Here is a 25,707-nt window from a genome sequence, read left to right as displayed (position 1 = left end):
GAGCAGTGCTATGGAAAGGTGTATCAGTTGGATGCATAGCAGATGAAGCCCCCTTAAGTGCCCCTTATTGTAAAAGTATATCAAATGCTCGTCAGAAAAATATTCTATAGCTTATCTAATTAAGTTCTAATTCATTTTAGCATAATAAACTAAATTTAAAAGCTTAAAAATAGTCCCCAGTATGCCTCTGGTTAATATTTTTATAATTATGCAAAGAGAGTAGTCTATTGTAACATACCCATTTTTAAGTATTTTAAGACCAAAAAAATTAAATATAAGAGTGAAAAAGATAAAGCTAATAACGTAAAATCCTACCATTGAAATTGAGAGATTGGGAGGAATGTCCTCATAAGGAATTCAACGCCCCTTTCTAGCAAAATAATTGAAATAATATATCTAATTGTCTTTAATTTTACATTCTAGTCATCTTAGTTGTATATTGCTTTCCCTTGGTGCACACATTCATAAATGAAAGGTAAGCTTTTTGTTCATTCATAGCACTTCTGTGGCTTTCAGTTCTTTCCATACTTAGCAAGAAAATTCAGAACCACTGTTTCATTACTGGCCATCCGCAGTTGTAGTAATCTGCCTATAAATACAGCCAAATATAGTTATATATGGAAATAATATGCATATATATACATGGAGAGATAATTGGATTCACCCAAGGTTGAGCTCTCTTGCTGTAGAGCCAGACATGCAACAGCTGTGGTTCTCACCAAGGCAGAATCTTGTTCCTCGGTGCAGATGTGCACAATCTCCCTGTTGCCCCACTATGTAACGCTGCTGGTGCTGCACAAATCTGGGCTGAGAGGAAGGTTGCTGATGGAGTTATCCACACCTTTTCTAAGCTATGGCTTGTTGCAGCTGGTTAAACAGTGCTCTTTAATCCTTAGCTTTATTTTTAAATTCTCATCAACACCAGCTGTAGGTCAGATTTCTCATCCTTAATAATATATATCCGGAACAAATAGCAGTGAGTGATGAATCGCAGCCGTGTGCCGCATGGGAATGCTATTCAGTTAATATATTTTAAACCCAAGTTAGGATTGAAGTTGTTTATTACAGGCGTGAAATTAATCAGCAGTCAATGAACTATACATCAGGGATGAGTATGTCACAGATAAATCACAACACTGAGAACTTAACTTAGGAACTGTTAATAAACAACTGTGAATAAGCAGCTTCAAGTAACTAATCCCCCCAAAGTTCACTCACCCACTCTCACAGGTCCACAGCACACTACACAGCAGTGCTGCACAACCCATCTCCACCAGCATATGTGGGTTACAAGTGCCCCTGCCCTGTCTGAGGGTTCCAGTTCCCTGCTTGTACACACCTGCTCATGTGCACCCCTAAGCTGTGGGTCCCGCTTGTAGCAGCCCCCACAGTTGCCCCCAGCCAGAAAGCAGCTGTTCTGTCTGGCTGATGGTTTTCTTCAAGATGAATGTCTGGATTTCACTTCCCTTTTAACATGATCAGTCACACATGCACACCATAAACGTGCTCACTTTCTTGCCTTATCTTATAGGGTGGTATTATTTAGACCATTTGCCAAGGCTGGACCACACAGTCAACTCAATGCCAGGTACTCCTAGATCTCGTTTTGGTATCAGCAGTAATCTCATGCTTCATCCATCTACACGTGTGCGTATATAGCAAGGCTGCTGGATGCAGTTCAGGTGTGATGAGGTTGCTCTATGGTATTAACATTTGGAGTTTTTAAATAAACAAATATCTGGATTCCCTTCGAGGATTAAATAGCCCTTCACAGAAAGGTGGTAACCTTGCTGAAGTGTGCTGCAGGCATACAAGACTTCATTGCATTACAAGGACATAAGCGATTTGCCAAAGCAGAGGGCTCTGCCAGCTGTAGTCTCAGCTAAAATAACTTACTGTGTCTGAATTGTTCCCCAGATAGTGCTGCACTTGCATGAAACTCATTATACTCAGTAAAGAAGACTCAGTCACATCACCAGTGAATTCTATAGATATAACGAGTAATGAGGAGAAATGACCAATGCATCAGAGTCTGCTCAGTTCCAAGGCAGGCATCCCACTTTTGTTTTGGAAGAAGGGAGAACTAAGGTCTGTGCCTAATAACACCTCTCGGGTGGAGGTGCCGCGCACCTCTCTGGAGCCTTCCCTCCTTGTGTGGTTTTCAGATGGCTTCTGGCTATTTTATAACACAGCAGATCATTTGGGAATACAGTCTGCTCTCTTTCAAGCAATGTAAAGACTTGTAAGGTGTTTTCCTTAGAAAGGCAGGATGGTAGAGGCAGGATTTCACACAGTATGAGCCATCTGTCCGTGAACCTTGCGCTCTTCTCATGTAGACTGTCCTGCAGCGCCCTTCCGTAAGGTGTCAACTACTTTCTGTTAGGTATTTATGCAGTTAAACCACTGTCCGATGCTGTGCTGGCGGAATTCACTTACCACAAAACCCATGAGTAAAGAAGTTTTCTGACCACTAATAATAGCTCGTCTTCTGGTGATGAAGAGTCTTGCATTTCAGCAGGTAGTGAACAAAAGACTCATTTCATGTGGTATGGAGATGTTTCTAAGGAGAACTTAACGGGGCAGTATTCAAATGGAAAGATTTCTGTGCATTATTGCTACAGACCTCTATAAGACACAAGACAAAAGACACATTCCTGTCACTAAGAATGTCCTGTCATTTAATGCCTTTGTCACCTCCATTTCCTTCCATGTCCTACGTCAAAACAGTCCAAACTGAACCAGAGAACCAGAGATACACGGCTGGTGATGCAGACCTATACCCGCAAACTACAGAGTAATGAGGACTTGGCAACAGATTTCACTTTCTTCCAGACTAGATAAGATTAAGTAGTGACATCTCTACACCTTGTAGTTCTAGAATCATTCTCAGGGTTACAGAAGTATTCTTTTATTACACACAAATCAGGATTTGTGTGTAATACCAGCATTACTGCTGTCTTGTCTATGGCTGACACTTCTGTAAATGGAATTAAAGCGAAGGAACATGTAAGTATCATTGAACATTTTCAACTGCACTTTAGTAGCTTAGTTGTGCCAGTGTTAGCAATCTCATTCATTTCTTCATTCAGCATTTCTCATACTGACGCTCCCAAAGTGACACATTACTATACATGGTACGTGCTCTAAATAGTCACACATCCAGCATGAGTGAAGTGCAGCTCAGCATAAGGAAATGAGGGAAATACTTTCCAGGCAATTAGTGATGTTAGCAGAAAAAAGACTCTGCCACAAATAGAACAGAGTGAGTGAGCCGAGACTGAAGTGCTTCAGTTGTAGTGTGAAGTGGGGGAGTTGGGATCCACTGCGTCACTGGCTGCTCCTGGCGGTCACCAGTAGTGCAGGGAACTCTGCACATCTCAGGAAGGGCTCGGCTCCCAGATACTGCAGTATCAGCCTCTGTGCTTGTAAATCCAGTGAGATGGAAAATGTGAAGTCACCGTGGGTCTCAAAAGCATTTCCTAACACAAACTCTTTTAACCTCCTCGGTAGAAGTTTTAAAACGTGCCTTACTGATCTCTCTGTTGGCTGCGCTCCATGTTTCCAAATTATACTGAAAAATGCCAGAAATACGTTCCTGTAAGATTTGTTCTTCGTGCGAGTCTGTTGCTTGCAGTCTTGTGCAAATGGGAAGGAGATGAAGTCATTACCATAATTCATTCACCTGAAACTTCAGTACCTAGTGGAACTGCAGCACGGTACCAAATGCCTTGTCTAGAACCTGAGGCTCATTAAATACAAATTAATTTACATCACATTTCCTGTAAACTCTACCCTGTCATCACTTTGCTATGAGAATCTAGTAGTGTTGTGCCAGCAGAGCAGTGTTTTGCTCTCTCTGCAGCTCAACCAAGCACAACTTTCACCTGTGCTTCGTGTCAATCAGCCTGACTTCCGAAGTCCCTCTTAGAAAGCGCTGATTGAACTGAAGTGAGCCTGTCTGAGAATTCACTGAGATGTCAGTACAAATTTAGTAGTGCAGGTAGTCCTTGTCCACAAGCTTAAAATAAAGCATCCAGCCACGAAATCTTTAGCCTCAGCTATGCCTTTACAACAAAGGGATGAAGACAGAGAATATACTACATTTTCTGTGCTGAGAAGGAGTACTAGCAGTGCTATGTACTACTGAGAGAATGCTGCCTTTCATACTGAAGTTATAAGTTACAAGGATCTTCAGAGTATTCATCTTTTTATAGGGAAAAAAAGAGACCATCTTGAGTAACTAACCTTATGTTCAGGTAAATTTAATATTTTCTGTCAAGCATTGTGGGATTACTATTGGAAGTTTTGAGGTAGACCAGTTTTTCAGCAAATTCTTGCCAAAAAAAAAAAAAAAAAAAAAAAAAGCCCATTCTTTCTACAGGTGAGAAGAATCAGAGCTAAGCTTCAGAGAACTCAATGGTTTGGGGAAAACACTGCAGAACAAGTATCCTGTAGCTAGTTCTCACCAATGACTATATTATCAGCTGACAGGTATGGGCCTGCTTGAGCTGCAACCAATGAAGGTGATCATTTATTTTCTCAGTCATAAAAGGTAGTTTTGAACTGTAAGATTACGCATCAGTCAAGTTTGCACCTTGAGTTAGTGTAGTGAAAAACTCAAACTCTACAAAACTCCCATGTGATGGGCAGATCAGATTTGAGGAAGCCTGGCACAATGGCCCAAAGCTTCATACAGTGCATGTTTGAAAGTTGAACTTCATATCCTTTTTGTAGGAAGTGCATTAGAGCTGTTTCACAGAATCCCAGAGTGGTTGAGGTTGGAAATACCTCTGGGTCCACATTACAGTCAGAAAGATTAGTGCAGTGGTACAGGAGCGGAATGGCAAAAGGACAAACGGGAAAGGAATGCTCACAGGGAAAAGCTCCACCAGGGAGGGGTCTCCAACCAGAGATCTTTCTCCAGTGGCAGTCAGCCCTTAAATGAGGTCTAAGAGTCACATTCCAGTCACACAGCTGAATTGCCTTCACCTGTGCTCCCAGGGCTGACCCGGTCCTTTCCCCAGGCCGTCAATCAGTGGTTTTGGCCATGACTCAACAGTTCCCATACAGCCGACCTGGCCCAACCCCTGCTCAAGCAGGGACATCCAGAGCAGATTGCCCAGCAAATGTCATGACATCACATGTCAAGATGACTTGTGAAGATCTCCAATGAGGAAACCCCACAGCCTCTCCTGTGCCAGTGGTCCATCACCCACAGAGCACAGAAATGCTTCCTGATGTTCAGAGAGAACCTCCTGTGTCCCAGTTTGTGCCTGCTGTCTCTTGTCTTAGCAGTGGGCACCACTCAAAAGAGCCTGGATGTGTTTTCTTCCCCCCCACCCCCACCCCCCTTCAGATATTTATTACAAGTTGATGAGATGCCCCTGCATGAATCACTTTCTGGGGCTTTCTAAAATAAAGTAACTTTCTGTTTTATCACGATGACAAATATTTCTTGTTTCCTAATGTTTCTTTTCCTGTGTCTTTAAGCCTACTGCCTAAGATATCTCCATAAACTAATGGTATTAAATCAGCTGATAAATGTGAAACTGCATATAAAGCTGGAAATCAGTGATAATGTTTGATACAATAAGGTTAGGATAGTATTAAAAGTAGAGGCTAAAGGATTTAAATGATAGTTTTTTTGTTTTTTTTTTTTCTGGAGTTCTTGCTTTGACTAATAACTCTTTTCATGATTGTATAGGTGTAAATGTCACTTCTTTTTTCCCATATTGATTTTGATTTAATGAAGTGAAAAAAAAAGTCAGTGAACAATTTTGATTGTCTCATTTCAGTAGATTGAAATTGCAGTGAATTGAAAAGGAACTATTACAGTCAGTTAATATTCTATGCAAAATGAAGCAATTATTTATTATGGCTTCCAGTAGACTGGGAAGTTATTGAAGTTGCCATAAGTACAGGGTGCTGAATTATTGATTTATTTACATGTGTGTACATCTGATACTCCTCGCATGTCAGAGAACCATATGCTATTGCATATAAATAGCAATCTAATTTATACATCACAAGTCACAGACACAGCAAGTGGGAACTCAGACGGCAGGGCTGGGTTTTAGAGGATGGCTAATGCACCGCTCTTGCAATTTTAAGTACCATCTGTTTTGACATAGTCTGGGCCTGTGTTGTGCTGGTGGTCAGGAATCCGCGCAACTTAGCGCTGTTGGGCTTCAGCCAGTTTACATTTTCTAGTAGGAGAAAGCAAGCAGTGGCCGTGCCTCTCTCCCTGCTTAACTCCCGAATTTCCCACAAACAAAATGTTAATCCCCGTGGTTCTGAATAAGCATTATGTGCTTGCTCAGTGCGTCACTGTGCGAATACTGCATATGTTTGCAGCAGATGAGGGGACTGCTGACTGTCACTCTAGGACCTGTGCAATGTGAAATGTGTTTTATTTAAAAAAAAATAAAAAATCCACATTTCATGTGTCTTTCTTAGAGAGTTGTTGGATAAGTTAGTGCTGGCGTCCCAGGTTTCTGCTTTGGAGATGACATTTCTTTTCTTTCTTCCCTGTCAGGTCCAGGTCACTCAGGTCCAAGGCTGATTCCTCTGGAAAGTGGCTTTGGCTGGCTTTTTGCTGAATTTATTCCTTTGTCTGTAAGCATAGAGGTAGCACTATGGATTTGTAAGAAACATAAAACTCTGGATTAAGTGGAACCTTCTGCCATTGCCCTGAAGAGCCCTGGAGACCAGCCTTGCTTTCTCAGTTTGGCCACGTGTCAAAAGGGAGAGGAACATGGCCCTAGAAAATGAGGTATTTGCTCACCAAATGAGAGAATGCTTGTCAGGATACTAGCAGGTGCTTTTGAAGGAATCTCATTGGTAGGAAAGAAAATAAACTTTAAACCTAAAGTGTAAACATAGCTGAGCTGATGGGGAGCAGGTGTTCCCTGTCAGCCTTCAGTCACGCTCTGTGCAGTCTCACTGATTATCTGCAATCCGTGGCCATCTTGCATAGCCAAGTCAGGCTCTTGGTGCCATCCCTTTGAGACTGCAAAAGCATTAGCCTAAGAGTTAACATATCTGCCTGGAAAACTCTCACTGCCTCAGTGTAATTCTACAGGCTTCAGAAGATTTCATATTAATAAGGTCACCCTGAAGTGAGCAATGGCATAATAACAAATCCAGCAGTTTTTCTCACATTGCTGGATTTTTTATTGTCACTCCCTTGCTGATAACCCAGGTGGCAGAGGCACGTGTAGGTAGAGAGAAGAAGGGGTGCCCCTGCCCCTGCCCTGTATGGGAGGGTTGCACCTCCATCTGCTTTGCCATGTGACTCCTCAGCTGGGACACGGGGGCATTCTGTAGGTGTCCCACAATAGAATCTGGTGGGAACTGGGGTTTGCTTCTTTCCCTTTTTACTTTATTTCCCCTTCAAATCTATAGACCTTTTATTGTTCTGTGTACAATTCTGTCCCATAATTTGGAGGGTTGTCTCTTTGCAGATTTTCAATTTTTAAAGCCTGGATTATTTTAGGGAGGATGTTTAGACTATTGTAAATTGCACTGATGTAATGAATCTCTACCATCAAAACCTGAATGTTGAGAGGAATGCAAATTTGTGGCTTTAAGTCTCTTGCTACTGTTTCAGCTTATGTTTACCCTATTGTTTATCTTTATTTCTCCAGTTTTTGAGGCCAAATCATAGACCCCCTGTTAATTCCAGTCAGTCATTTCTGAGAGTTGTGCCTTTTTAAAGCACCAGTGTTTGATTATGAAAAACAATGGTCTGTTCCACAAATAATTAACTTTTGGTAGATGTGCTGGAAATAGCCATTCCTGGGGGAATTATTTGTCTGCTGTAAAATTTGCAACCAACTAGATGCAAGTCATCTTGATTACCCAACACCATGAGTGTGTCATTCTATTGTCAGCTTTCCCCAAGGCAAGCATTCCTCTAGTCTGTATGTTATTTTCAGTTTAGAGCAATGCACATCTTACCAAACTAAATTTCAAGATTCTGTGGGTCTACCACGCCTTGATCTATGTGAAAGAACATGAGTCTTGAGAACACCTCCTCTCAGAAACTTGCGTACAGCAACTTGGCTTGAAGTTGTTCTGCAGTAATGAAAACTGATAAACCCTTTATTCTAGATGCTCCCATTTTTGAGAAGTGAAATATTAGAAGAGCTACAGCTGATTGCAATGGCTGCTTGGATTTATGTGTTTTCTGCTTGGGAGTCACGAGGCATTTGTTTAAGTTTTCCATCTAAATTGATTGCATAGGCCTGTTTCTATCAACAGAAACTTAATGTCAGCTTATCATTTGAAGACAGAGTAGGATCATTTTGCTCCAGCTCAGTGTCACTCCAAGTGATTGGTTCTGGCCGTATATTTGTAGCTAGAGAGCCGGTGTTGGGCTATGTGTGCTCATCTATAGTTACGTAAAGTGGATTTGAAATGAAAAGTTAAGACCAATGCGTAAAAATGTGAAACACAAAAATGTAAATGTTGCCTGGCTTGGCAAGCAAAAAAATGTTTGACCATACACAGTTTTCACCATGGAGTAGTTCAGACATCTCAGACTGACTCAAAGGAGAGACAGACCGTAGTTGTAAGTCCATTTCACTAAACCCAGGCATTCTCTCAGGGTAAGTTGAGAAGATGTTTTGTATTCAGCAGGATGGAGTTCCTGTGTCAAATAAGACTCTCTAACCACAACTTGTCGGGTGTAGAGAGAGAGGATGGTAGGCTTCTTAGTTTGACTTTGAAGTTGAGCAAACCTGACTTACTTCTGTTGTCTAATTTTATCTTAAACCTTTATTTAGAAGCCTGCGACTTTGTAAATGCCTATTTCCTTGTTAACCACAATTGTATTTTGCATATTTCAAAGTAATGCACTGAAAGGAACTGGATTGCTGTAGATGTGGTAATCCTGAAAATGGGGGACAATTAAATGTGATGTGTCCAATCTCTTGATAACCCAGTATTGAGAACCTAGTGGGGAGCAGGATGCCTCTCCTCAAAGTGGCATGGGTTGCATTGGGAAGGAGGTACCTCAGGATTTGGGGAAGGTGGAGGGTGAGTGCTTCTTCAGTGGCCAGTGGGCTCACCTATATTAGCATCTTCAATGAAGTCAGACACTCGCTTTGGAAACACCTCTCTTCTTAGTCCTCTCTTACCATGCTTTAGTTACCACCACAGGTGTATGAACCCAGTTACTTTCAGATGAAAGAAAGGCAAAAAATACACTCCAACAGAACACCTAAAGTACCAGAAGCAACACCTAGCGAGCATTCAGGCTTGATAGTGAAGCTAGATGTGCAGAAGCACCCACTGCTCAGGCCTGTGGCTGTTGGGTACTCAGCAGTAACTGTTGGGCTCCATCAGTCTTCTCTTCCTGGGCTGCATTCCTCACTCACTCTGCAGGAGGAGTTCCCTGGCATACAATAAGGAGCTAGGAAAGTGTGTGATCTGAAGGAGTTTAAGAAGAGCTTGTACTTCAGCACGTGAGGAATTCATTTTGGGGGTAGGTATTTACTGAATATGTTAAAAACGCACCATCCTGTCTATCGCTATGTAATTCTCCAGGAATGACACACTGACAAACCCTTTTATCAGAACTGATACACTAAGTATCAGCACTGGTACCAAAGACAAAATTAACATGGCTTGACTTCATAAATTAATATGATGAACTAATATGATGAAAATTAGTACCATGAATGATTTTTTTTTTATTCTTTTTTTTTCTTCCCCCCCTCAGTCTTTGTATTTTTAGCTCTGCTCGAGAAGATGTGGATAAAATTAATCCTTGCCAAGTGGCAGGGGACAAAGTCAGCAGGGGGCAAATAAATTCCAGCTTTTGACAAAAATACTGCGAGGAAGAATTATTTTCTTAATAAAACTGTAACAATTATCTCACTTGCAGTGCTGTTTGACTTTAAGCATGAAGCGTGAATATGCCAGGAATGCAAGATAGGTCTCTAAAGGTATTCAGAGGAGTTTATGGACTAAAGAAAACTGGAGCTCAACATCATAGGGATGTCACACCAGTGTAATGCAAAGTGTAAAATGTCACACAGAAACAGCTGTGAAATGGCTTCACGTTTACTTCAACATAGCCCTCTTCCACATGGTCTTGTAACATCTGTAGTCTTGTTCAAAAGGTGCAGTTTCTTATTACGTTCTATGGGAGGTTTTTAAAAACTATAAAGGGTTATTTTAAGTTCTGTGGAACCATTCCTTCCAGGAGCATGTGGATGCAATTACTTCATGAGCTCTGATGCTGCTCATTTTTACACTGAAATATTGAGCGTTGTCATAGATCTTTTGCTCTCAGAAAGAGAGTTGCGTGACCTACAAGATCTCAGAAGATCAGCAAAGCTGGAAATTAATTTCTTAAGTCTCTTTGATCCCTTCATTTTACTTAAGCTTCCTAGCTAATTTCTTGTCTTGGTAAGAATAAACGGTTTGGTGAGAGGGAAACAGGAGCTGTAACCTATCTCAGGTTTACTTAGATTTTTGCATATATGTGTTGGAAATAAGCCAGGAAGCAATGCCGACTAAATGAAATCATTGTAACGTGGCCGCAGAAGGGGGATAGCGTATTGCATAGTTATAACTGCAGATTTGTCAGCTGTGATGATGTTTCAAAGAGAGCCATACTTTGCAGTTTTCTTTCATAATTTGCTAGTTTTCCATCCCTCTCCAGAAGCTGTCTGTTTGAATTAAATTGACATACATAACTGCACGTATACAGAGGAATGGGTTAAAATGTATGACGTGGTATATTTGGATAACTGAAAATGAACACAGTTTTAGAAGGTTGCTTTGTGCTCCGAATGCTCTTTAAAAAATTGAAGATTAAGGAGACAGGTGTGGGGAAGACTAGTAAAATAGGTAGAAATAGATGATAAAAATAAATGACCAGTCAGCTGTATGACACATGGGAATCTGGACAGTACGTTGAATCACATACTGAATGCATCATCCTTCTGAGACTGTTGAAATCTGGAAGGCTGACAATGAGTTTTCCATGAAATACAGGAGAGAAGGACTCTGCTGTAGCCACTGCTGGTGATGCCTTGGAGTGCTGTGCTTGTTTTGGAGTACTGTGCTTTGGGAGAAATGCTCACAGGTTGGACTAAGTAAATGAGAAACTAAGAGACGCTGTGAGTATTGGTGATGTGTCTAAGAAGAAAGGACTGAAGTTTGAGCACATAGCTGCCAGAAATCCTTGCAGAAATAATGGAGACCTGTCGTTCTTCACAAGCTCTAGTAGAGGGCAAGAAACAGCTTCTAACATGAGTTGGGTAATAGGAAAAACTTAGAAACTTGATAAAGTGACAACACTGGAACAGGCACTTCAATGAGTTGAGTTATAGCTTTCCTTTGAAATAAAGAACAGGGCAGACATGCACATCAGGGATGGTTTAAGTGTACTTGGAGACAGACCTCAAGAGAGCTAATCCAGCCCTATTACTCATTCTGTACATTCTTGATCACAGAAAGTTGCAAAATCACGTAGGCACCTCTGCTGAGCAGCCCCTTCTAGGAGCCTTGACTGCTGCAGTTTCGTGTGAGGTTGTGCAGTGAGCTTTGTTCCAGACAGTCCCTCCTGGCCTCCTGGTGCTGGGAGGACGCGAGGTCAGCAGCGTCAAACTCAAACTGAAAAACACATGACGACATTTCAGATGTGGGAGATGCTCTTCTGTAGGTACCTGTTTTTCTGGGACTACTTCTGTGTCCAGAGTCCTGGAACACCACTGACTCTGTTTTAGCCTGCTGTGTTAGCTACGTTTTTTTGTTCCTCAAAGGGTACGCAGCCAAGTTTGACACCAGTCTGTCATATCCAGGAGTCTTGTGCTGAATCACTCGGGCAGAAGCCTGTCAGAGGTGCCTGTCCCCATTTCTGTTCTTCTGCTTCTATGGCCATTAAGCTCCCGCTTTCCACAGCCTCTGTAAAGGAGTATTTCTGGCATGGGCACAGGTGGTGGTGATACAGTGGTAAAATGTAAGATTTACACCAACATTGCACCCAGTTAAATAGCTAACATTTTTGCAGCACTGTTACTGCTGAGATGCTGAGTATATGGTGTTTCTGTACTATGCTTAAATGGTTCTTGTTTGAGTTGTTTTGCATCTAATGTTCTGACAAAAATGCCGATTTCTTTTTGTTTTCCTCTCCTATACTGACTCTTCAGAGCCTACTCGTAGTTTTAGTCTAAATTCTTGCCTTGGTGTTGCTAAAAATCTCAGCGGTGGCAGCAGATCAACACGAAGCATTCATTTTAGTTGTCATAGAAGGACGTGAGGTTTTGTTAATGTTTATTGAAACTTTCATTTTAATTTTACAAGCTTGAGGAGCTCTGCGTGGAGATCACTTTAAAACAGTTGCACACAGAGCTCCCTAACTAAAGGTACGGCTGAATCCAGTCAGGCTTCCAACATGGGCAGCAGTTCAATCTCAGGAAGTCCATGCTGGGATCCAGGCATCAGGTGTCTGACATTAATGTCCATCGCTGTCTAACAAAAGCATGACACTGTTTTTCTTCTCTGGTTCTGAAATCAGAAACTCCATTGTTGTCAGGGTCAGAATGCACAGAGACTTGATCTTGGTTTGAATCATGTGTGTAGGAGGCTATTTTTCCTCAGATGTGTGCATGCATTGGGAAACAAACGGGGGGGGGGGAGGGGGGGAATAGAACTAAGAAAAGAAAAAAATAGGAACAGAAAACTTTGAAATAAACCAGATTCCTAGTGGAATAAAAAAACTCCTTTCAGTGCATTTTCTCCCTCTGTCAGCTTTTATAGCTCTGTTTCTGGCATGCATCTTTTGAGATTTCTTTAAAGATTGTGAAGAAATTTTGTCTTACATCAACAAACCGTTTTCAGAGCCTGAGCAAAGCCATAACAAAAAGCATCTAGCAGAAATGCATGGGTGATCAGGGAAGGAGAGGGGTAAACGAGGTTATAGGGAGGGAAACACAAGGGCTGCTTTGTAAACTTTTTTTACATTTGAAGATCACTAAATTGCAGAGTTGCATTTCAGGCTTGTAAACAGTTGTGGGTTTTTGGGTTTTTTTTCAGGACAAGGTGTGCTTATGTATGTTTTGTGAGTAGACTGATTGCATTGAGAACTGCAGTCGGTTACTTGGTTTGCACTTACAGGATGGCACTTACCATTGTCATACCATCAGTAAGCTGCCCTCTCTTGGTCTGGCTCAGGCCGTTAGCTGGCATTCAGTAAGTGGTGAAAAACTAAACTGAAGCTGATGCAGTGCTGCCGGAAGTCCCTCCCAACAATACCAGAAAAGCCTGGAAAACGTACAGCAGGCCAACTGTTTTGCTGAAGCTCTGAATGCTACCAGAAAGCCTTCCAAGCTTTTACTGGCTAAAATCTCCTGAACTCACCTCCTGTTTCCTTTTCCCTTTAAGAGATGTACTTAGCGGGAGGAAGAGAGGATTTGTTCACGTGGACCTGTGCATATCAGTTCAGAAGTCCATGTCCTGAAGGTGTGTGGGAGCAAGTTTCACATGGAACGCCTTCAGGATATGCAGAGTGCACATCTGGAGCTGCTACACTAACGATAGAACTAGGAGAGCATGAAGAGAGCACGAAACGTACCCATAAAACAGAAGGACACCACTTTTTTAGCTCCAAGTCTTAAGTTAAAAACCACAGTATGGTGATTCATTATGCATCCAGAATGTCTGAGGTACTGACTATGCACAGTTAGCACAGGAACGAGGAAGGAATGCCACTTCTGATCCAAAAGGAATGGAGATTAACCGTTCTGGCTTGGTGCTTTGATCACAGGAGGGGAGCATCGCGGAGTATTAGAAGCTGTTTTATAATTAAGTGTAAGAGTAGTGAAGAATGTAAGCCTGTAGGGATGGTTTTTTGATGTTTTCAACAATCGCAGGCTGAAACTCTATTTTTTCATATAGTGCTGGGAGCCCGTCTTACAGGAGGTAATCACACTGTTCTTTTGTTTTAAAAGCATCCTAAAGTCTCAAGAAAGGAACAAGAAGCGAAAGCTCCAGATCTGCCTTATCTTATGTAGATGTTTAACTTCAGGCACTGTTGGCTTTGGTGGTGATGTGAAGGAGGTCAAACATATGGTAAGGCCTTGCAAGGATTAATCTAGGGGACTGTTGCCTAAGTGGTCCATGGAGCCAGTGCTTGTCTGCAGGAGCTTGGCTGCTGCTGGTGGGATTTTTTCCTCTCCAGCTGTAAATCTCATTTTTAAAATACCAAAGTATACTAGACCCTTTCCAAATAATGCTCCTCCATGCAATTATTTGCAACGGCTGCCAGGGGGGTATTAGGGGTCTCTAAGGGGAGCAGAGTGTCTGTGAAACCTACTCTGCAGTAAGATATCGTTCTTGCTTAAAAATATATACAGATCCCTGGGTTAGATTCACACAGCTGTAGACCAGGCTCAGACACCTTGAAGAAAATGTTTTTTCTTCCTCTTGCTGAAATACTGAGTTTCTGTCTAAGTGAAACATGGTACGGAAGAGGAAGAGCAAAGGAACTGTGTAGTGGGGGTTCTCTCTTCACAGTGGGAGATGGTGATTCTGATGTCTTCAGCTGAGCTAAGGTGGCCTTGGGCAAACTTGTGCACTTTGTGTCTTGGTTTCTCCAACCAAGGAGTTGTGCATCTCACCCTCACATATGCACAGAAAATGCAAACCTTTTGTTTGCCGCTGCTGTAGCAAGGTGAGACCGAGCCTGTGCTGGGCAAAGTGAAAGCTGAATGCTCAATGGGAGAATCTGTGTATCACTGATCAAATTCAACTAAGAGGTAATTAATTTAGAAACTCTGCCTAAATGTGGGTTTGGATAGGTTTGTTGAATGCATTTCAGGATACACCCTACTTAGCCCATATCAGTGCTGCACAGTTACAGAGCTCAGAGCCAGTGTTACTTAAGGAAATGGCTTTGCATCCTTCCCTGAAATGTCTGGACTCTGAAGTGATGGGGAAAGATGCACTGTGGAGCAAATCTCGGTGTTGTGAAACCACTGTTCTTACTCCGTTCTTGATTCTTGTTATTCTGCTGGGTGCTGTGTTTTGGTCTCCATATTCATCTGTACAGTGCTTTTCTTCTTGAAGAATGCCCGTTGTGGTCAATGTGGAGAGGTTGGAATTTCCGTCACAGTCAGTGTGGATGGGTCAGAGAGGGAACAAGCGAGCTCGGTGGCAGCATTCATCTCTCAGCATATCATCTGTGGCATTTGTTTGACTGCCAGAAATACCACCTAATTGTCACCATCTATTATTTTACGTTACCTTGAATGGCATGAAGAGCTGGGAGCGGGAGTGGAAATGACTTTTAGGTAACAACGTCAGCAGAAACGCAAAAGTGTTGAAATGAACTTCTGTCAAACTCAGGCCTTCTTCGTAGCACATGGCCTTTATTTTTGTGCCTGTGAGAGGGTAAAGAAGGAGTAAATTGTTTTGCATGGTTTTGGGTTTACTGCTTTTGACCTGACAATAGCACTAGGAAAAAGATGGTGTAAAAGTTGTGCAGTGCTTCTGTAACAACGCTCCAGGCATGCTGTTTCTCTGCCACTTGTTCTTCTGTGCTAAATGTGACCAGAGCTCATGTTCTCCCTTTGGACAGGAGTGCCTTTCTGGAGGCAAGAAGCAGCACAGCCAACACCCCCCAGAGCCAGTTGCTAGATTCTCGGTTGAACTCCCGGTTTGCATGAAGGAGAAATGAACTTCTTTAATGACACGGTGACAATACCTGCAGGGGGCTGTTTTTCCCATCTGCCCAGGCCTGGTGAACGAAACAGTGTTTGCCTCCTGAACTGCTCTTGGCTTCTCATGGAATGCCTGGAGGAGTAGGGAGGCGAAGGATGGCTCAGGGTGTACCTCCCTGAGCAGCCCCCGGCTGTTGCTGAGCTTACTGCAGTTACTCTCTGTCGATTCAAACGTATTTGTTTCCTGTGCCGGTTAGTCAAGAGCATAACAACGTGAAATCTCTGGAATTCTGGCGCCGTCTCCTCTTTACCTTAGGGCTTGGGCCCACAGTCTGCCCTCTGTTAGTGCTGTTGGGTGGTCAGCACCAAGGTGAGCAGTGCTTTGAGAACATGCCCTGGGTGTCTTTCTGAGAACTTGCGTGTCCTCCCGCTCTCTGGTAAAATGGCTGCTTGCTGAAATCCTGCCTTTTGTCTTCCAGATTCCGACCTGAGCATGCGGACACTCAGCACGCCCAGCCCAGCACTGATATTCCCACCGACATCTCCCGGTTTCCAGAATGGCCGAGGCTCCTCTACTTCGTCCTCCTCAGTCACTGGGGAAACGGTGGCCATGGTCCACTCTCCCCCTCCCACCCGCCTCACTCACCCCCTCATCCGGCTGGCAGCCAAGCAGCAGAAGGAGCAGGCCCACGTCGACCGGCTGCCCGACCAATCCATGATCCACATCTTCTCCTTCCTGCCCACCAACCAGCTGTGCCGCTGCGCCCGCGTGTGCCGCCGCTGGTACAACCTGGCCTGGGACCCCCGGCTGTGGAGGACTATACGCCTGACCGGCGAGACCATCAATGTGGACAGGGCTCTTAAGGTGCTAACGCGGAGGCTTTGTCAGGATACACCCAACGTATGTCTCATGTTGGAGACGGTAATTGTTAGTGGCTGCAGGCGGCTCACAGACAGAGGACTCTACACCATCGCCCAGTGCTGTCCGGAACTGCGGCGGCTGGAGGTGTCTGGCTGTTACAATATCTCCAACGAGGCGGTCTTCGATGTCGTGTCACTGTGTCCGAACCTGGAACACCTGGATGTGTCAGGTAACAGGAAATATTTAAGTACGGATGCCTGGGAGTCTAAAAGCCTCATGCTAGTCAGACACCAGCTCCCCAAAACAGTGTGCTTCCCCTTTTTGCATTACATTTCAAGCCAGGAATACAGATACCCTCCCACTGCTCTGGTGTGCTGGGAACCACTGGAATCTCAGTGCCCCGCACGCCAGCAGCAGCTCACAGGCAGACTGGCTCTGATGGAAGCATGCTGACAGAGATGAGCCATTCAGACAGCAAGGACACTTCTAGATGTTTGCGTAAAGCAGCCTGTGGTAGGCTTTTGTCCAGGTATAAATACCAAATGTCATTCCTAGTGAAACTTCAAAGTCTTCTAGTTTCCTATTCCTGTTCCGATTCCTATTTTAACCAGATGTAGCTAGCTGAGACTTTCTTTTATAGTGCATACACTTGCTTAGAGACTTCATCCTTTCACTACAGTTGCAATATATCACTGCTGCTGTTTACATCAGCAGAAATGTTTTAGACAGTTTTCCCCAGATGTGTCTGGGAATATAAGATATTTATTTCTTTTTCCCAAGGTCAGCCACACACAATTTCCTCTCAGAGAATGTGTTGCTATTTAATTAAAAGGATGCACTCGAGCAGATCTCTGAAGTAAATTCAGATTTCAGTATTTATTTTGCGATCTCACTTTGTTATCAGTCTAATGTTTATAATAATCAGCTAGACCAGATTTCCAGATTTGCCATTGCAGAGGTATTGGTGGCTTATACAACAAGCAGAGCAAAGTAGGAATTGCAAACGATGCTGATGAGTCACTTGTACCCAGATAAGCTGATTTTTCAAAAGATTTCCCAGCTGGTGCACATTGGTTTGCTTTCTTTTTGCTTTTTCTTTTCTTTTTCTTTTTCCTTTTAAACTGATTTTTTCCAACTTGTTCACTTACTGTTTCCCAGGATGGCAGAATGTCAAGGACAGCATCAAAACAAATAGTAATAAATCAAAATTATTCACTTGTTTTGTGACCTCTCTCTGCAGTTGATTAAGGATTCTGTCCCAGAGAGCCTATTCACGGTCAGGTTATATCTGAATTAGTTGTTGTCAGCACATGCAGGCAACAGCTGGAGGTTGCTACCACACATTCAGGTTGAAGCATCTCCAATATCAGGATTAAATGTGTATGCCTGTGTGATTTAAACCCAGAGCTACATATCACTTTGAAGGTTGGCTATATCCCATGCATATTTATGCTTCTTTTGCATACATCCTCTCATGTGGTGTGGAGAGTTCATTAGCCCAAATATTCCGGCTCTGGAGACACAGGAAAAGTGGAATTTCTGAGCTGAGGGTGAGCTGTGAAGATGGAAAACACGTTTGAGGTAAAAGAAAGTATGATTGGTTTAGTGAGCAACGCCTTAACGACCAGAGCAAGAGGAAGCCATGAATGAGCATAGTGATACTGCTGGGCAGATTCAAACTGTTTCTTAACACATCACCTTGACCATCTCTGGGGACTTTTCTTATGAAGCAAATTTGCTTGCCCTCATGCTTTTTTTCCTCCCCATTTTCTCAAACAGAAGGAGCAATTCCTGAACTTAAAACAGGAAAAGCCATCTTCCTCAAAGGCTGAGGGGCCAAATTCTCACTAGTCAGCATTGTGATGTCAAGGCAGTTGCTGAAATAACTTACCCATCTTGCTGAGCCCTGTCTCAGGCTATGCCAGGGCTGCTCTCTTTTATTTCTCTTTGGGAAATAAGTGTTAAAAAGAAGGTATGTCAGGGGAGGCCAAAAAGAAGGGGGAAAGAAAAAGACACCCTGCCCTTACTTTCATAGCTGAATGCCATATTAAAAGAATTCCAGGAACGAGATTTCAAACAGCAATTTTAATTGCTGTACAGACTCTCCCTAGACTTGTCTGAAATAGGGTTGCTTTCTAGGGCCTTGGATAAATTTGGGCTACAATTAGGCGATCTCATGTGAGAAGTTTGCTTCTGTAATCAATATGGGGAGTAATTAGGAGAACAAGGCTTGCGTCTGCGTTTTGGCAATTCTCAGCACTGAAAGAGTTCACTGATCTGGTTTTATAGTGAACAAGAAAGGTTGGGCACTTGTGCTGGGGGCTAATGCTGTACTTGTAGCCAGTTAGTTAAAACACAGTTCACATGAATCCCTCTCCTCCTTGGATGGCTATTTGGCAGCAAGAACATACCGAAATCTTTAACGTCAAAACCAGACGTTCTTATTAACTTCCAGAGTTCTCCACAGTGGAAGTTCTGTCACTTTCAACATCCACTTTGTGGGCAAGTCTGAGATATCTCCAGAAGCTGGTTGAGCTTGACTGCAAATTATTATCTAACACGCTTGCCAACAATTTTTTAATCTGTTTGGAAGTTACTCCTCCGTTTTAAAATTCAGTTTTACTTCCTTTATGGAAAATCCTGCTGCAAGAGTTTTGGTTTTACATTTTTTATTATTTAGGACAGAAAAATTGTTACAGACCAGGAAACCTGTCATTTTGCCTAAAAATCAGGTAGTTGTATATCAGGGTGGAACCATTTTGAATACCCTTCCCATGAAATATTTCGCGTTGTAGCCAAAGTAACTAGACAAGATGATGCTGAGCTTACCCAGACGGCGATCACACGCTTACGCACCCTGACTCCAACCCTGCTGAGAAACTTCTGACCTATTCACTGTTTAATTGTGGTCATTAAAGTTCTCCCCTTTCTTGGATCCACAGCAGACTAAACATTCTCCTCTACCTCATCAGCCTTTCATTCTCACTTCACCAAATTAGAAAACTGAATTCTGGTCAGCGTATCCAGAAATATCCTGAAATATTCAGACTGATGCCTTAATCCAGCAGCCTCGTTGTGCAAACACAATAGCAGCAGCTACGTCAGGTCTGACAGATTTATGCCTGGGTGCCAGCTTTTTCTATGAAAACCCAGTTCAAGGATGGGGACACCTCTTATGCATTTACTATCAGCCAGCCCAAAGTGTATAATAGGAGTGAAATTTTAAGGCAGTCAGTAATGAACTGCACTCCTTTCCTTTCCTTTCCTTTCAAAAAATGGCTTTGCTTTATATCTGCATAGCATTTATTTGAATGCAAATTTATTTCCAAAAATTGCACCAAAGCAGAGATGGATCTGCAAGGCAGTCTGAAGGGGAAATAGTTTTAAGAAATTGTTCATTGAAAAAAAGTGTTTTGCTTCAAGGTCCCAGAGCTTCTACATGACCTGTGGACAATTTGCCAGTTTCTTTATTTGAGGCCTAAGGTAAACTTTGCATCTGTTCAACTAAATTTGAAGCCTAAATTAAAATTCCAGCTGCAAACTCAAGCGAGGAATGTAGAAATCCTAACTATAGGTCGTAAACTGTTTCAAGTCCATATTCCATGCTGGACATCTGTGTCAGCCTCCTGGATTATCTGAAGATTTTTTTCTTTTTCTTTTTTTCTTTTTCTGAAGCATATTCAATCCTTCTAGTAAATGTCTGAATAAGACCTGTTGTATCAAGTGGTACGGGTTTGGATCACCAGAGTTCTTGAGGTGATCTCCATACAAAGATTGGCATGCCTTCTTTTTTTTTTTCAGATTACTGGAGCTGTTCAGCGTTTATGATCCATGGGGCTGCAAGGTTGTCATCTTACATTTTCTTACATCTTACATGGCTTTTGGCCAATGTTTCAGCAATACTGTCCTTTCCTGAGGGCGCTTCCTCAGGTATAAGCTGCAGAATTTGAGTAGACCTTTGTGGCTGAAACCGTTGGGCCTTGATCACTTGCACGCCAACCCTTCCTTCTCCCTTGCAGCTGTTTCTAGCCACATGAATGCAGTGAGCCCACCTGAACAGGACACAGTTAAGAATTCCCCTTCAGTAGCCTGAGACTGCAAGTTTGCAATGGAGCAGAAACAGCACTTTCCAAAAAAGGTTTCATTCACCAGTATACAGAAATGGAGAAAGTCTGAGAGCGTTTTTCCCTTTCATCTAGCTTTTTCTCTTTCCTTGCAAGGTCTGGTCTTTCTCCTCTAGTCTGGTTTTATCCCTTTGTGGCCAGACTTTCACACTTCAAATAATCCTTTTCTGTGTCTGTTCATGTCCTCCCATGCCCTTACAAGTCTGAGCTCCTGCTGACTCTCCCCATTCTCCTTAGGTTACTCAAATCTCCACCCTTGTGCAGACCCATGGTCTTGCCATAGTTTTGCATCCTTCCTGCACTGTGGGCTTGGGGCTGGATTCACATCTGTTCCCCAGATGCAGTTTGGACTGTTTGTGGGGTTTGTCTTCTTTTTTATCACAGGATTTGATGGTGCAAGAGCCTCTGATGTTGGTTTATAAACTGAACCAGTCAGCAAAGAGAGTGCCTCTGATCAAAAGCTTCATGGTTCTCATGTAATACCAGTTTCTCAAATTGACACTGAGTTTCTATTGTAGTAACATGCTGTTGAGTGTCCCTAGGTAAACCTAGGGCCATAATTTCACATTTGGGATGTGGGAAAAATTGGCCTGTGGCTTTGCTGGTCCTCAGAATCTGAAGAAACCTCACTGACTCCAATGGACTGTCTTTGCCCAGGTACAGGGACACATCGCAGCAAACCCAGACTAGTCAGTCAGGATGGCTGCTCTTGTAGATATCTGCCCTGAAAGACGCCTTCATGGCATCCAGCATGCTATATCATGTGCATATTCTGGTCTTGCTGTCTGTTTTATCCTTACTGCTTGCTTAAATTGACCGTTTTTCCACATAGGCTGCTCCAAAGTAACATGCATCAGCTTGACTCGCGAAGCCTCCATCAAGCTGTCTCCCTTACACGGCAAACAAATCTCCATCCGCTACCTGGACATGACGGACTGCTTTGTCCTGGAGGACGAAGGACTGCACACTATTGCCGCCCACTGCACTCAGCTGACCCACCTGTACCTGCGCCGCTGCGTCCGCATCACCGACGAGGGTCTCCGCTACCTGATGATTTACTGCACGTCCATTAAGGAACTGAGCGTGAGCGACTGTCGCTTTGTCAGTGACTTCGGCATGCGGGAGATAGCCAAGCTGGAGTCGCGCTTGCGATACCTGAGCATCGCCCACTGCGGCCGGATCACAGACGTGGGCATCCGCTACATAGCCAAATACTGCAGCAAGCTGCGCTACCTCAACGCGCGGGGCTGCGAGGGCATCACGGACCACGGCGTGGAGTACCTCGCCAAAAATTGCACAAAACTCAAATCGCTAGATATTGGCAAGTGCCCTCTGGTCTCAGACACCGGCCTGGAGTTTCTAGCCCTCAACTGCTTCAACCTGAAGCGCCTCAGCCTGAAATCGTGCGAGAGCATCACTGGGCAGGGCCTCCAGATTGTAGCTGCCAACTGTTTTGACCTGCAGATGTTGAATGTGCAGGACTGCGATGTTTCTGTGGATGCTCTGCGATTTGTTAAACGACACTGCAAGCGCTGTATTATAGAGCACACCAACCCTGCCTTCTTCTGAAAGGATACTCCACCCCTGTTGTTACGATGCAGTATTAAAAACACTGATGTATAAACACACGCTCCCATATTCAGTAATGCTGTTTTTTTGTAGCTCACGGGAGTCAGCTTTTCTTGTATGTTGTTGGTGAGGGAGCGTTTCTAGAGGACTATTCTGTTTGCTTTTTGTATGATCACTTTTTAAGGTGCGGTGGGTCTCCGTTGAGAGGCTGCCTTAATGCACGACCAGTGAGTGCTCAGCATCCCTAGCGGGGTGCCATTTCCGTAACAGCCATGACCTTGTCCCAGGCTAACGTAGCTACCTCCAAAGGAAATAGCACATAATCCCTCCTTTGGAAAGGCTACTAAGCTGTGTCAAACACATCTGAATTCCAGCTGTGCTCTTAAAGCTGACTATGCAATATGTGTCTCTGTTCCCCAACTTCTCCAATATGGCTGATAAAGCATCCCCTTATCTCCAAGTAGTTTTTCCTTGGTAGTCACTCATTGTAATCCCTCAGGAAATACTGGGTGATGTTCATAAATATACTTCACTGAGGCAGAATAAGACCTGCTGGCCATTGCTGAGCACTCTGCTGCACGAGCCTGGAGATTGTGCTGAAGCATGGTTTCTCACGGAAAGCTCTTCTCCACGTCACTTATGTACCATCACTCGGTTCTAAATCTGCCTTCACCTGCATGTGTAGTAGCAGCTCCTGGGTCTGATAAGCAGTGACATTTTCATTTGAGTGAAGGAAAACAGATGCGATATTGGTGGCCTTGCAAAGGGAGAAGCCAGCAAGTCAGTCTGAGAGGCTATTACAATTCTGCAACAAGCTGAGCTCGCACTGCAGTACACTGGGGACCCTGTGATGCTGAAGAATGGCTGACACAGGGCAGTGCCCATTGCTGCGCTGTACTGCTGTCACCAGAAGGTCTGTCTGCTCCTTCACGGTGCCTCTTCAGCAGCCGTGGCACTGCTGCAGCTGCCTCTCTCTGCGCAACCCAGGCACGTGCATTGAGGTGCATTCAGTATGTGCCTTAGTACACGTAGAAACCTCACTCATTTCTGTGGCCTTTCAGTTTAACAGGTAGGTAGATGACTGATCTCAGGTCTTCAGAGAGGTTAGCTTGTTGTTAGGTGACATCCTGGGAGAGAGGGGGGCTTAGAATGTTATTCACGTCAGAGGTTTCATTTTGTGAAACCTTGTCTGCATGTGTTCCCAAAAGCTGGATAAATGGCTGCTGTTCAGCAAGGAATTACCACGCCAGCGTTGCCTTGTTACACTGCAAGCCCACTGCACTCTCATGGTCACTCTTGCTCATGCAAGAACAAGCAGGGCTTGGAGGTTCCCCCTCTGCTGCCTCTTTCCTCAGAGCACGCGGTCATTTCATGGTTCCTTTCTTCACCGTTTTCTGGCAGCTGTTTCTCTGCAGCTTCGCATTTACTGCTCAGATCTGGAAGCCAGAGATGTGAGGGGTGATGATATTTTCAGGCAGGCCCCCTCTGCGTGACTGACAGGTGAATTCATACAGTCAGCGTTGTGAATTTATACATTCATCTCAAATGCTATAAATGTCTTGGTAGAGAACATAAGAAGGGAAGCACCGTGTCTGGTTTTCATAAGCAGTAGTTCCATCATCTCCAGACAACACTCATAAAATCATTGATATGAAGCGAAAATCCACATGCTCACGAAAAATACATAATTGCTGAGGAAATACTTGCAGCAGTGCTCGCTTAGATTACAAAAAAGCAATGCTTTGGGCACGTCCCTGCAGAGGGAACTTGTCCTACTTGTGCAAAAAAGTCCTGTAACGTACGTATGTTCCTCCAGTTCGGAGTTTCCTAACTTCTGCTATGTCACCACCTGTGAATTACAAATGCGATCGTACTAAAGCGGGGAGGGCCAAGGAACATGAATTTGTTATTGCTACTGTTACTGGTCAGCGGGTAGCAGAGAGTAATCCCATCCTTTGACCAGTTAACATCACTTTAGTTTTCCTTTCTGTGTTTTTAAAATTAGAGATTCTTTTCCAGCCAGTATTACAGTGTATTTTATCCGAGCCAGCTATACTCTCTGTTTATCCTTTATCTGAAAACGGCCCCAAGAACAGTTAAATGTTAAGCCCATTCCTGAGGATGGTGGGATTTAGAGCCATTTGCACTCATGAAATATAAGGCCTCATTAGTAACATTTAACTGTTTATTAGGAAAAAAAAATCTACTTTTCTGGCTAAGCTAAATTGAGTGAATAGTGCTACATGGTTTTTAAGGTTTCTCATGTTTAAATTGGCCTGTACTGTACAAATCTCACTATAAAGCCTTAATTTGCTACCAAGAAATAAAGCAATATATTGGTAACTGATGAGCGTGCATCATCATTTGCACTAATTGATTAGCTTGCTGTGGACATGAAAAGATTAAATACTTGTAAAACTTTGTTTTCTTGAATCCAAGCAGAGGAGTGAACAAACCACCACAGTAAGGAGGTGGGTGATTATAAAAACAACGGAGGATTCGTATAGGTTATGATTTTGCCTGTCTCTTTCAGATTTCATTTTCCTCGTGAGGTTCTTCTTTACTCTGAGACATAATCAGTACCTGGAAGTGTTAAGTCAAAGAAAAAACAGAGTGTAAAAATCTCACGTGCAAAAGGTCCAGGAGGGCCTCTGCTCTGAATTAAAGACAAGCTAACAGACTTGTTCTGAAAAGTAGAAGGGTAAAGCACTTACTTATTAGTGCAGTGTTTCTTTTGAATGTTCTAGAAAACACACTCTGGGGGGCACTTGTGGAAAATGAATAACAGTAATTTTTCAAAGCCAAACACTTTTTACTGCACAGAATCACACGATCTGATTTGCCACTCTGAGACTACTACATATTTCAAGAAAATGTGAATGAACTTATTGATACAGCTTGCTTGTTTTGACCTCTAACCTTTTTCCAGTGTCTGTTTGCAAAGTGACACAACCAGAAAGGAAAATGAAGTAGTGAATCTGGAGCTGAGTTTGCTGGGAAGGATGCAGCATATGAATGATGTGTCGTAGTTCCAGTTTGAGGTTGGCAAAGACTATCAATTTCCTGAGCAAAAACATTGTTGATTCTTGAACCATAACATTCAGGCTGAGGCACTGAGGCTTCTTCTGCTCTGCCCCGGCGTGCAGCGATCTCATCGAGGCAAGCAACCCTGGGTCACATCAGTCAGGCTGGCATTTGTTTACGACTCTGCAATAACTTGTGTCATGCAGAAAGAGGTCTCTTCGAAAGGGCGCATCTAAATCACCGTGCGCTGGGATTATTCCCAGAGCTCTGTATCGAGATATTTAGTTTTCTCAATCCCTTGGTTTTCATAAAAAAGTGGAACTGTATTTTCCTGAGGTTAGCAGTGTGCAATTAATGTGAAGTACAACACTTTTGCCTTTTTGAGCCATGCTCTTTTAGCTTCCCACAAAATGTGAAACAGCTTCTGTTGGATGTCTTGAGCCTTCTTCAGAAC

General features: G+C 43.2%; 1 protein-coding gene across 4 annotated transcripts in view; it reads left to right on the top strand.

Moving 5' to 3' along the window:
• FBXL7 (F-box and leucine rich repeat protein 7) overlaps nucleotides 1-24,576 on the top strand; it is a 179,885-nt gene extending 155,309 nt beyond the window's left edge. For 3 of the 4 annotated variants that reach the window (XM_040695847.2, XM_040695848.2, XM_426048.8), the window contains 2 exons: nucleotides 16,154-16,765; nucleotides 21,493-24,576. In XM_040695847.2, coding sequence (XP_040551781.1) covers nucleotides 16,168-16,765; nucleotides 21,493-22,229 — 1,335 coding nt within the window. In that variant the 5' untranslated portion in view covers nucleotides 16,154-16,167 and the 3' untranslated portion in view covers nucleotides 22,230-24,576. Of the gene's footprint in view, nucleotides 1-4,824; nucleotides 6,773-16,153; nucleotides 16,766-21,492 lie in introns of those variants that run through there. The other variant, XM_015282240.4, reaches the window with a different exon arrangement.
• The last annotated feature ends 1,131 nt before the right edge of the window (nucleotides 24,577-25,707 follow it).

Source organism: Gallus gallus, chromosome 2, assembly GCF_016699485.2.
Source record: "Gallus gallus isolate bGalGal1 chromosome 2, bGalGal1.mat.broiler.GRCg7b, whole genome shotgun sequence".
Lineage (NCBI taxonomy): Eukaryota > Metazoa > Chordata > Aves > Galliformes > Phasianidae > Gallus > Gallus gallus.
This window is presented reverse-complemented; position numbering and strand designations above follow the sequence as displayed.